The sequence below is a fragment of the Haemaphysalis longicornis genome, unplaced genomic scaffold, assembly GCF_048455015.1.
Source record: "Haemaphysalis longicornis isolate Haplotype H1 unplaced genomic scaffold, Haemaphysalis longicornis Haplotype H1 scaffold_2, whole genome shotgun sequence".
Lineage (NCBI taxonomy): Eukaryota > Metazoa > Arthropoda > Arachnida > Ixodida > Ixodidae > Haemaphysalis > Haemaphysalis longicornis.
In genome coordinates, this window is record NW_027526295.1 from 186,287,429 (window position 1) to 186,300,597 (window position 13,169).

The window sequence follows — 13,169 nt, forward strand, 5'->3', positions numbered from 1 at the left end:
TATGTGTGTTACCTCAACATGCTTCCTAGGCAGTCTCTGTTGACAGACAGATTTCCGGCCGAACCCGCAGGCATTTCAAGCAAAACCGCCTGCAGGCGGGGTGGTCCTGATAATTGGGCGTGAACAGAAGTGGCCGTTTCCGTTCATTGGTGAAGGCACCCAGGGAAGGACAGAATAATTTTTCTTAACCCCCCACCACACGGGTGCCCATCTCACATGAACGAAGTTTACTCCTCCCCCACCTCCTCTGTGCAGGTATATACATGTGCCATATGAGAGCAGAGGTGCAAGTATACGTAATTAAACAACGTCGCTGATCCGCCGAATTTAAGAAATGGGTCATGCAAAGCATCAAATATATTCTCGAAAATTTCAGATTGCGTGTTTCAGCGATCGAAGGAGCATGCACCAATCGCACACACCCATACAGGAGATTTCTGCACCTACATTCGGGATTATCTTTCGGCTTCGGCTTGTCCTCCTCTAGAAAACCACCTTATTGTGCAAATAAAGTTATCATTATTATTATTAGTTGGCGGTTGTTTTATCTCTGACTCAAGTGAAAAACCGTTCAGTGAAAGTATACCAGTACCCGTAAACAAGAGCCTAGTTATACGCTAGGCATGGTAAAATGGTTCGTACATTTGTTTGTTTTTAATTTACGAATCATATACCATTAAAAGGAGCTGATCTGCCCAGACATGTTTCGCGTAACATGATATGACCGGCTGACGGCGAGTTCAAATCGGCAGCAGCCACTACGGACATGTAGAGAAGGTGTCCTTGAAGATAGGCGGCGGCGGCTTTATTCCGTATCGTCGGCAGTCTTCGCAAGCGTGTCTTCGCAAGCAACGAAGTGACACAGCAGACACTAAGGCGTGTTAGAGTGAACCTTTGTAAATTAGCCCCACACGACTGACGCTCCTCACAATATACCGAAACTGAATTTGGCGCCTCAGCCCGACGTCTTCTTTTTGCTTATAATTTCATTTATTTTTGTTCGTCAAGCATGAATACTTCAAGAAAACTAATAAAAAGCATACAAACTCGTAAAGAAACTCAGTTATTGCCATAAAAGTTGCCTAATTTTAGCTTAGGGCCCTAAATTTGTGTCTCATTTTTAAGAAAAATTGTTAGCAATATCTTAAACTACTGATCTGGCAACTACAGCGTGGCATCATGGCGGCATTTGTGTTTAGACACATTTTTGAGCCAGCTTTACCCGCCTGGCGCCCGTTCATGATTAACTCTATGCGGTCATGGCCCGTTGACGGGTGATTTCCTTTCTTTCAGCAATTTTACTAAACAAGCTTATATATTATAATAATGGTAAAATAGTTAACAAATATTAAAATAAAAAGCTTTTGCCTATAATTAAGCCAATATTTTATACGTGACTGCGCCTTCAAAATCAGCCAGCCATATTAGTTATCACCGTTCACAACACGCTTGCTGCTCGGCATTCTGACTGTGATTCTGACGGTGTAACTGCTACTGTCCGTATTTACCTGGTTGAAAGCGAAGCGGTGTTCTCAAAAAAGAAAGATCGCCGAGTTGCATAACAATGTGTAAGTCTTCAGCCGCAGCTTTTCTTTCGTGCATCCGCTACAAGTGGGCTGGTTGGGAATCGTGGTTAAATTTTAGAATGCGCGACCTTGTTTGATGTGTTTGTGGCGTCGTTAACTTTCATCGCTCCCTAGTCTTTGACGTTACGCTGAAGAAAAAGAGCTTTGCTGTCTCACGCAATTCTACTGATATTCCTCCCGAAGGCAGGCAATGCATTGCGCTTGCTTTTGCTTGTGATCGTAATTACGCCTGTTCATCGAAGACGTCAGATATACGGCTTCGTAGCTGCCAGCGGCTTGGTGTGCAGAACAATGACGCTTGTGTGCTAGTCTGCGCCAGCAAGCGTGTTTGTAGCGGTACGCGGGATTTTACGGATCATCGATGTTAGTTACTGCGTCAGTAAGGTGTCCACAATTGCAGCAAACTCGGCGGCGTCCGACATGGAGCCTGGCAGTGAAGACGAGGGGCCCTGCGATGTCGCCAGTCCTGTGAGTCATGGAACGTCTTAAAAATTTTGTGTCCGGATACTAAGCACGTATGAAATATGGAGCGCTTGCTTCTGTTTCGACGGCTGTCTTCGTTGACCGATTAAAAGACTGATCTGTACAAGTGCTCTTTAATTGCGACACGAAGGGCGCGTTTGTTTTGTTTTTCATACTCGCACAGCTGTTACGTGGGGTGCATGTAAGCGACTAGCCTGTTTACTCCTTTTAGTGGTTACAAGTAAACGGCTGCTGCTGCCCTTTTTTCTTTCTGCGTTTTAAGAAGAAAAAAAGTATCGCGATGAGGAAGTAGGAATAGATACCGGTACACCTATTCTGGCGTATTTGGGGCAGTGCTAACCCGGTCTGGATAATCAGACCAATAAGGAACCTGTTCCTTTACATTTCCGACTTGCAAGGTAGTGGGAGAAAAGGTAATTTTGCGCGTTGTCGGAATTGAATGTACAACTGTGAGAATCGATTATTAGAAGAAATTTTTCTCTGGTGTAGTTGTATTAATCCTTGCTTTTCACGTTCAAGAAATTCTCATACACATGGTGAATTGTGTTTTAAGTCTCTTACGAATTTAAATAACTTCATTCTAACTACAGTGAAACCCACTACTCCGCCGCTGTAAAGCATATTAGGCCAAATTTTTTATGCTGCAGTTCTGTGGTTAACAGACAGCAGTGTGATAATGTCAGTAGCTTGGCTTGGAAAGTTTTCTATCATATATGGGGAACTTGCTGCTGTCATAAGTGAATGGACACTTTCCAGTGTTGGCTGATGAGTGACATTTGCAAATTGTGTTCAGCAATAGTATTCTTCTTTTGCTGTGCAATAACTGCTTGCTGCACCCTGTAGGTGCACTTCTAATGTTCAGGGTTTTTCCCAAATGCATTGAAGTAATACTGGTATTGGCACAACGTGTTGCAGTGTATCGGAGGTGACTGACTGTACACTGTAAATTGACAGTGGGTTTTATGGCTGATTTTCGGAACCCTATTGTTGCGCACTAAAGACCAACGACCTACAAGTGTTCCCTCACACCACAAGCCACGGAGAATGTGTGATTGTGTGGCTTTACAAATTGCCCTGTAGGACCTGCTTCAAAAGTGAGAGGTGGGGGGCATGGAAAATGGGCAGGTTATTCGCTTACATTTGCAAGGGAGAACGTACACTGCAGAGCATGTGGATTCAGCAGTGTTCACCTGTCTTCTGGCATGACTCTGGCGGAGCCTGACCCTGTGATTGTCTCCCCAAATGCAGTCTCCCGTGGCGTCGCCCGACTCCAACAACAACAGTGGAAGCCTGCAAAGCCCCGCGGGCTCGGACAATGGGGATGGCAGTGGCCAGGAGAGTGGTGGGGAGGGGGATGGCGACAACGAGGGGGACGAAGGGGCTGCAGCCTCTGGCAGTGAAAGAGGGGCAGGTGATGGCACGGGCAGCGGTTCGGACGACGAGAGGAGAGCCGACAGCGACGCCGAAGGGCCCAGTTCGCCAAACTCGCCTGCTGCGGTGGAGAACGACAGCACTGCCAACGGCGACCAGTCGGCTGGAGAGGAAGAGAACGAGGGGGCAAATGGTAATTATTTGCTCTTCTGCAACCAGCATGCCAGGGGGACAGGAAGGGCAGGCTGGTCATTGCAGCTTGTGCATTGTAGTCGGAAAACCACGCCACCCGCCGCGGTGACTAAGGCATTGGGCTGCTGAGCACGAGGACGCGGGTTCGATTCCTGGCCGCAGTGGCTGCTTTTCTGGTGGAGGTGGAAAGCAAAAACGTTTGGGTGCACGAGATTTCGGCGCACTTTAAAGATCCCCAGGTGGTCAAAACTAATCCGGAGCCCTCCACTACGGCTTGCCTTATCGCCTGTGTTGTGTTGGCGCGTTAAGCCCTACAATCAATCAATCAAAAAACCACGCCTTCTGTGTCCCAAAGAAATGTATGTTACCTGTTCCAGTAGGCTCCAGCCCATTAGTGCAGGTCAGGCCCTGCGATGAAGTATTAAATGTGTTTCGTTTCAAGCTGTACTACACTGCACAGAAAGAGCATAACATGAAGGCACAACTCGTCGATGATGAATGAACTGGGTGGAGCTTTAAACTCAATTCATCGTTTCCTTGTCTGGAAAGTGGGTTTGTGTGCAAGGCTTTCTTCAGGAAAGAATGTCATGTATAACATGTGCTACATGCTGCAAGATCCTTGTGTTATAGCTGCACTCGGAGAAAGCCTTTGTTATGCCAGGTGTGAACGTTGAATGATGTGCAGTGCAGCCAGTACTTTTTGGAAGCTTGCTTCATGCTCATACACAAGCAAACATGACGCAGCTCTCACTGTCAGCTCTTTCACGCAGTGATTGCAGAAAGTCAGCAAATTTTGTCTCGTCATTTCAATTCAGCGTCTTCCATTACATTCAGGTCTGGCCTATGCCGCAGCGAAGCTTGCTACAAGTCTATTCCACACTTTGAGTCTTTCGGTATGCTACTGCCAGCAGAAAAATTTTGACACATTGTGTGTTACTGCCACCGCCAGGACAAGAGGAGGGCGATGGGCGTGACAGCAGGCAGAGTTCTGCGTCGGATGCCCGCGCGGAGGAGCAGGCATCGGCGGCGGAGCAGTCCGACAGCGCTGGAGCCCAGAGGCAGAACACGGAGGGGGAGGAGGAGGAGGAGGCCCCCTCGTGCCACGACAGCCCCCCTGCAAGCCCCAGCCCCTCAAACACTGGAGCAGAAGACAAGAGCAGTGCTCCTTCATCCCCAGCCAGGTAAGGCTGCCATTGGATGCTGTTTGGTGCATGACGTGATGGCAGGAGGCAAGGCAGAGGATGCAGAAAGATATGGAAGTGATGAGGGCAGGTTTGAAATTTCACTCTTTGAAGTGAAATTTCGCTCAAATTTTACTCATGTCCTGGAGTGCAGCGCGGCTTATCAACAGCAGCGTCCGTGCTTACGGTATTGCGGCAAACAGGTACACGAGTGTGAGGCGCACCCATTTCAACGTAGCTGCTCACCTCCCGGTGTGCAGTGTGGCCTAGTAATGTTGCCGCCTGTGGCAAGTTGCCGCCTGTGGCCTGTGTGCCGCCTGTGGCAAGATCGCCTCCAATGCCTTGCATATCAATACCGTGTCCAAATGGCACAATCAGGTTGTACAGGTGGTATCCATTGAAAAGTTTGGCTGTCAGTTTCTTCGCTTGGCAACACTGGAAACGGCCACAGACATGGTCGGTGCGCCACAGACGCGGCGCGGCTTGTGCCACTGCGCCCGCACGCCGAAGTAAAAAAAAACAGCGGGATGCGTTGTCTGCTCCGTTTCAACCCAATTCTCAATGGTGGTGCCAACGGAGATGTTATTAATTGCACTCACATTGGACTTGAGGCATTACTTTGCGTTCAATGGGGTAGAGTTTGGAACGTCCAACACGTTATGTGCTTAGCACGGACAAGTACCGCCATTCTGTGGAGCCTGACGTAACCAGTGATGGGGCACTCACATGGTTGCCTGCATGCACACCTTGCCAGTGAATACAAGCTATTCCAGCCAGGGTAACCGGGTTCTTTTTTTTTTTCGTGAGGCACTTGGTTTTTTGCAACACCATCACGAGCTTCCATGACGCAAGTGAGTTGATACAAGCACCCACCGAGGTGGGATGAGAGGGGAATATAGACACAGGCAACAGACACTCAGGGCTGTGTCTGTTGTCTCTTGTTTTGTCCTGTCCTCGTGTTGTTTTCTTAATAATAAGTGCATACCAAAGCCCACTTTCACACCATTCTGCAGATATGGGCTGTCGGCGTAAGCCTAGGCAATTCGGTAAATTAAAGCAATTGACGAACAAAACAAGCTTGTTGGTTATTGTGTTTCAGTGATCTGGCTAAGTTTCCATTGTAGGAAGCAACTTATGTCCTTGCCATTTTGTCGTTGTGCTAGTAAGAATGTCGGCACACACTACTCAAAGTTTCGTGTTGATGCTTGTGCCTGTCAGTACTTTAAAAAAGCCCGGTGGAATGCTCTGTAGCGTGTTAGGGGGAACCTTGTTATGAGGTGCTTCAGAGGGACTGATGAGAATGCCTTGTAAAGCCAAGCTTTCTATGCCTCATTGATGGCGTCGATGCCTGAGCAAAATTCACTGCAGGAAAGCCAACTTTACTCAAATGGTTTCACAGAACAATGGCGATGATAAGCGAAGGCACATTAAGTGCCTCAAAAAAAAAATGCTTCCCATAGGTCGGAACTGAACCTGGGTCCCTCAGTTACGAAGCCGACGTCTGTCCCATTGTGCCATTCCGACGCAGTAGAAGCAGTTTAGATTTTGCACCTTAACTTTGACTCAGTTTTAATGGGAGACAGCTTTGCGTTTTAACCATCTTTCTCTCAAGAAAAGGGCTATGATTTTTTTTTTAGTTATTGAACTTACTTCACCGCAGTTTCTACTTGCCAGAAACTGGGTGGGTTGGTTACAAAACGTGACTAATCCATAGCCATCCATTATGGCATGCTTGCATAGCTTTGCCGCATTAAGCCCCCAATTGAAGTTTTATAGGCATTCTTGACCAGTAATTTATAGAGGCAAAGTGTGTGCAGGCATAAAGGACTTGTTAGGTGACCACATCTTTCAAGTGTCGTGAATTATTGAAGAACCTCTTGAATTCTAGTCTCTTCTCCTAATTGTGCGGACGTCACCTGGGATATCCCAAAAAATAGATGCGCCAATGTCAAGCAGTAATTTCTTCCAAGCTTCTGAAAAAGGGAAAAGAAAAAAAAAAGAAACCCTCACTTCTTAATTTGCCATTCTACTAGAGCAGCACCTTTTGGTTTGGTTATGCGAGGAAAATTTATTAATTTCAGTATGCTACTGCCTTGACGTTAGTCCTAGTTCAAGTGAAAATCAGCAGATTACAAAAGTATGCCGGGCTCCTCTGACCTAATGGTGGTAGTACAACTGCATTGCAGGTTGCATGCTTTCAGGAAGGACATTTAGGTTGGAACGTTCGCAAAATGTTTCCCCCCTTTTTTTTCACCCTTAAATGTTACCTGTGACCATCACACAGAAAAAATTCAGATGACGCGAAAGAAGGCTCGGACCAGGAAGCAACGAAGGAGGAAGAGAAGGAGGAGAAGGACGACTCTGACGAGGAGGACAAGGATGACTCCGACAAGGACGACAAAGACGACAGCGACAATGAGTGAGTGGGGCCTGTGACCGTTGTGCAGGCATGGGAATGAGCCCTCTCTCTTAACGCTGTGCCATTGATGCTTTCTAGCGAGAGCGGCAAAAGTTTGCAGTCACATACCTGCCAACTTTTCCGAATTATCCGTAATATGTACGAATTTTGCCGCATCTTACGATTTTACAAATTGTGCCTGAAATTTTACCAATTTTCGAAAAAAAATTGGACCATCTTTAAATGACACCGTGGTACCTGCGCCGCCACGAGAAAGCAATACGTAGTATTGTTATCACCAACTGCGAAGCAGCGATTTCTGTCTTCTTCTCGGGGTGGGCTACGCATCCATATCCAGAACTCGCTGCATCTAAGGCAAGTCTGCTTATAGCGTGTTGTTCACGGGCCGGTTACGACTTCCGTGTTCGTGGCGCTCTTTGTATTACTGCCGCGTCCTGTGCTGCAACGCTCGTGGTACGACCGCGGTAGTTCCTTCGCATTGCAACAGCGGGCTCGAAGCCGTGAGACTACTACCAAGTGTTCTTGAAATCGTACATGTAAGAATATGCTTCCCTGCCCAATGGAGTTGCTGCTCATTACTCTACAACACTGGCGGTTTGCACGTATGGTTCTGAAAAGGTGAGATCGTTCAGACTTAAAAATAAAGTGTGCTGCCCCCCCACTTCCCCCAGTCCGCGGTTATTACGAATTTCCATGTCACCAGGTTGGCAGGTATGCAGTCAGTAAATGTGCATTTTTGAAAGGGAAATGAAATTTGATTTTGTGGTGCAAATTTGCAATGTTTTGTTTGCTGACTTGGAGGGTGAAGTCAATTTTCTCTCTCTCTCTCTCTCTCTCTCTCTCTCTCTCTCTCTCTCTCTCTCTCTCTCTCTCTCTCTCTCTCTCTCTCTCTCTCTCTCTCTCTCTCTCTCTCTCTCTCTATCTCTCTCAAGTTCTTTCTTAAGTCTGTGCCATCGATGCTTTCTGGCAAGAACTGCAAAAGATAGCAGTTGGTAAATGTGCTTTTTTGAAAGGGGAAAGACATTTAATTCCGTGCTGCAAATTTACAATGTTTTGTTTACTGACTTGGAGAGTGAGGTCGATTTCCTTTTTTTTCTTTTTTTTTTTAGTTCTTTTTAGTGCCGTAGTTCCCCCGTATAGCAACACCTAAAGGAAGCCTTTGTGAGTTCCCAATGTGCAGCCAGAATATTTTGAAGCTTGTTTTGTGTTGTTGAAGCATTCGATGAACGCGTTAAGTAATTTATTGAAAAATATTGTTGCAAAGTTGAAAAGCTCTGCTGCAAAGCATTGAAAATATGTTGCTGCACAAAACCATGGCCACCCCTTTACCGTCTTCAGTTAAATCTTTGTTATAGTAGAAATTAAAAAAGTGTTCTAGTTTAGTGTGTGGTGGTCATAGAAGCTCGAGCTGGGCCTCCAGTAGTTTAAACTAAATGTCAGAAGTTGCAAACGTGACAGGTGCAAAATTTTCTATTTATATTCACTTACAATGAGTGCCGGTTACATTGTTTAATTTCAGGTATTATCTGGCTAGAGCACTCAAAAGGCCATCCTACAAGCAATGAAATTAACTGTGCACATTTTCCAATCGTTTTAACAGGCCCATACTGGTTTTGTGAGCATAGGCGGGCGTGGCTGTGCCAACAAGAAGGGTGGGCAACAAAGTATGTCCTGCAAGCCGAGCAGAAGTTATTGGTTGTAATTGAGGGAAGAGCACGGGTGTTTTTGGTGGGCGAGTCACAAGTCTGGACTTATCAAGTTGCTCTCGGCAACGTGAAACAAACATGAAAATGCAGCATTTCCTTAATAATCGTCTTATTTGGCATAAACCGTAAACTGCATTGCTTTGGGTTAGGAATTGCCTAAATGAAGCAGCTTTGTAACTATCTGCTATTGTGTATTGTTGCTTTCTTTCTTTCTTTTAATTCGTAGAATGTAATGTTCACCAGGGTATGAGCTTAAATTTGTCCACGTTATCTTAGTCACTCTCATTGTCATCGTCATTACCGCCAGCCTGAAGGCCTTGTGCAATGCATTCCAACCTCTCCTGTCCTTTCCTTGCCGAACCTATTTGTGTCAGAATTGTCTGATCTCAACGCTTGAAGAAAAATTTTTTTCTTTTTCTCCACGAAACCTCAAACCTGTTGTTTAGTATGCAGTATGACGGGAAAGGCAGATCTGGTAAAGAATTCGGATGAATATTTGCCTTCAGCAGTGCAGGAGCAGTGGTAGTTTTTAGGTGTGAAGTGAGGCGTGGTTGAAGCCTCTGCTGGTTCGAAGCGTCAGTGGGGGAGGTGTCACTGGCTCAAAGTACAAGCGTATCTTGTCCGGTAGCTTAAAAAAGGGGCACGTAGTAAGTGTATCTGTGCCACTTTGCAGGTCGAACGTTGGTGAGCTGATTGCAAACATCTTTGGGGACAGCGACGATGAATCTGAATTTGAGGTCAGTACACTTTATTCTCCCCCTCTCTCTCTCTCGTCTCTTTTGTTTTATCTAGGCTCTTACGGAGCCTCAAAGTTCCCCTTGGATTTCAGCAGCTCCTTATTTATTTGACGAAGTGTACGAAATGAAGCATGGCTTTTGCTTTTCACTATTTTATTAAATTCTGTCTCTACGCTACAGTGTCATCATAAATGTCACTTACTATCATTTATAATAATCTAATATTACCTTAAGGACTGGTGTTGCCTTAGTACTTTTTGAGGGAAAAATAGTTAAACGTACGAGAAGGTGCACGTGACATGATTAAACCTTTCAGCTTGAATCCTCACCGTGTTGAATGGGATTGACTATGGTAATAAGGGCACCGTTCTCTACCAAGGAATTAGTACTTGAATTCAGGCCAAAGAACTTGCCCAGTCCTTGTGTGAAATCTGTGTCTTCTGTTTGTACTCAAAGCGGCCATGCAGACAAAATGCAAGTTTGGTTCGTTCGAAAGACTGCCTCGTTAGACTAACACTGACACCACGTTTAACGCAAACTTCACTCAAGTAAGCTATATAATTAGGAAAAAAGAGAATGGCCATGTGACCCAATAGCTCATTTGTCACACAAGAAGCTATGGCTATGTCATATTATGGGCAGCTGTGCAATTGGGTGAGGCCGACAAAAGCGGACCCAAATGAGCCAGGGCTTATAAGCTTGCAGCACGAGCTATTTGCGCATAAATTTAATGCATACTCTTTTTATAGAAGTAAGAATGGTGGGGTAAACAAAGGAAGTTGCAAACACGCATGTAAACATCGAAGCACCAGTGCGCAGTGCATGCACTATGCTTGTTCTGTTGCACAGCCATCTGACGCATTAAGCTGACAACGGCCAACTGGAATAAGCGACATTGTCTTTTGTGACTTTGTTTGTTGAGCATTCCCTCTGCTTCACGAAAAGATCACTATCTACCGTAACAAAAATTATCCGGTCAAAAACAAGGTTGGGCGTACAGCTATCCCGAGCAGTATTTTGGCACCACCCAGGAGGACTGACAGTAAGAAAGTGCAGGCCTAGTCAGCGCACCTACATTCGCTTTAAGGACTTGCTCTGTATACGTCATTGCAGACGTCACGAAACGCACACTTTAACGGGAGAATTGAAATTTTGGCGTAAATTGTTTAATTTCTCGGTGAATAAGGCATCGTTTACTGCCGGACAAGCGCTGGGGGCACTATACAACACCAAACCTTTCAAATAAAACAAGGCTGTGTCTAGCATTCCGTCTAGATGGAATGATGTGCTAAGGTTCCGCCCAGATGGAACAAAGTGCTGTGGGTGACCTTCTGTCCTGACAGAATCTGAATGAAAGCTTAGTGTTCCGTCCAGACGGAACCAACATGAAGTCTGTAGAGTTCCATCCAGACGAAAGGAAAACCAGCTGATTAGACGTCATTTGCAGTTTTGGGATTTGGTGTAGAGGTTACGCCTTGGTTTACGGACATTATAGTCGCGGGTTTGATTCCCCTGAGTTTGCTTTTTGTGATGTGATGTGTGTGTGTGTGTGTGTGTGTGCGTGCGTGTGTGCGTGTGTGTTGGGGAGGGTGGCAGCGGCGGCTAGCGTTTGCAATAGCTGTACCTCACGTCTGCTTCACAATTCATGCAGAGAGAGCAGTCGGTCTTGATTTTTATTCAACCGGCTGCGCTGCTACTGCTCACTAAAGCCAAGGCCGATGTGGCCATCGCTTGATTTACATCCATTCATCTATAATTATTAATAGTGATTAATAATTAACGGTGATTTTGGCTAGTTTGTGAGTGGATGCAGTTTAGCCAGATGGGTAAATATCAGGAAACACTGCTGTCACTTCTCACTGCCTATTGTGAAGGGGGCGTGATCGAGCTAGCAGGTTGGAGTTCCGTACGGACGGAGCTATACTTAGCCTGATTATTTGTAATTGTTAATGGTGATTAATAATCAACAGTGATTCTGGCTAGTCAGTGAGCAGAAGCAGTTTGGCTGGTTGGGTAAATATCAAGGAAGATTGTTCTAGACTCGTGTTGTGATGCAGGTGTGATCGCAGTAGCAACGTAAAGTTTAGTCTGATTATCTGTAATTATTAACAGTGATTAGTAGGTAACAGTGACTTCGGCTAGTCAATGATTTTGATTGATTGATTGATTATGGAGTTTAACGTGCCGACGCTGCACAGGCGATGAGGCGCGCCGTAGTAGAGGGTCCGGATTAATTTCGACAACCTGGGGATCTTTAATGTTCACCGAAATTTCGAACACACGGCTGTTTTTCGCTTTTCGCCTCCATTAAAAAAGCGGCTGCTGCAGCCGGGGACTGGGTAGTAGTCAATGAGCATAAGCAGTTTGGCCAGTTGGGTAAAAATAAAAAAAAAAACTGCTCTCGACACGGGTTACGTTTCCTCTGGACGCAACTTTAGGGACAGGTTCCTTCTGTCTGGAGGTTGCTCAACACTTCACTGTGGGTTCCGTCTGGACAGAACTTCAGCACTTATTATCATTCCGTCTGGACGGAACGCTAGACACAGCCAGAAAACAAACTTGTGTTTTGTCTGCACGGCCCCTTGAAGTCGTGTAAGGCTGTTAGCACCAAGTAAAACCAACATGCCAAGCCTCTATGCATACTGCTCACACATGGTTGCTGTGAAAGGAGAGCTGGAAAGTAATAATGCAATAAGAGCGAAAGGTTTGCAGCAGTAGGTTCAGACTGTCTTGACAGGCTTTCACGGGTAGCGTTTGCCATGGTAATAAATCGCTGCTTGAACTTTTGTGCTTCTGGTTTGTTGTAATTTTGCTGTGCATTGCTCTGCATGCTTTCGAATTCATTTGCAACATTTATGGGGGCGGCATCCTTGTAAATGCTTAATTTTATTGGAACTTTTTCTGGGAGTAAGTCAATAGAGGTACATAGGTGCGGGCTGACTCATTTTCCTCCTTTCGGATTTGCGTGTAGGGATTTGGAAAAGAAGATCTAGTTAAACCGAAGAAAAAAGACAAGGGCAAAAAGGGCAGAAAAGGTACGTGTTTATATCTAAGAATGTATCGAACATTTGTTCAGGGAAGTATGTGCATATGCATGTGTGTGTGTGTGTTTGCTGCCACTTCTACAGGTAGTTACGGGTGTCAGCAATATTTGGAAAATTAGGGGGGGGGTCGTGGTAGTGTGGTCTAACGTTCAAGTAAGGTGATGAGCGATTGGCGGCATATCGGCATGCAGTCGAACCCTGCTACAACGAACCCTGTTTCAACGAAACTTCCGCTTCAATGAAATATTTCGGACTCCCGGTCAGCTAGCCATAGAAGTCAGTGCAAAAAAGTCCTCGCCACAGCAAGCCATTTGTCTGGCTTGTTTTCGCTTCAGCAGAATTTTCGCTAAAATAATTTATCGTAAAATTGGATTTCAAGCTGGAGATTAAGTTGGAAATGCAACCCTAGAGAAAATGGTGGCTAGACCCAGCCAGTTTAGGGCCAAGTTT

At 45.7% G+C, this 13,169-nt stretch overlaps 1 protein-coding gene across 2 annotated transcripts in view; it reads left to right on the forward strand.

The window, feature by feature from the left end:
- Positions 1-1,409: 1,409 nt before the first annotated feature.
- LOC144169638 (uncharacterized) overlaps positions 1,410-13,169 on the forward strand; it is a 35,977-nt gene continuing 24,217 nt past the window's right edge. For both annotated transcript variants that reach the window (XM_077698903.1, XM_077698904.1), the window contains exons 1-7: positions 1,410-1,568; positions 1,987-2,054; positions 3,318-3,633; positions 4,582-4,813; positions 7,098-7,232; positions 9,612-9,675; positions 12,647-12,710. In XM_077698903.1, the coding sequence (XP_077555029.1) occupies positions 1,565-1,568; positions 1,987-2,054; positions 3,318-3,633; positions 4,582-4,813; positions 7,098-7,232; positions 9,612-9,675; positions 12,647-12,710 (883 nt within the window). In that variant the 5' untranslated portion in view covers positions 1,410-1,564. The remainder of the gene's footprint in view (positions 1,569-1,986; positions 2,055-3,317; positions 3,634-4,581; positions 4,814-7,097; positions 7,233-9,611; positions 9,676-12,646; positions 12,711-13,169) is intronic.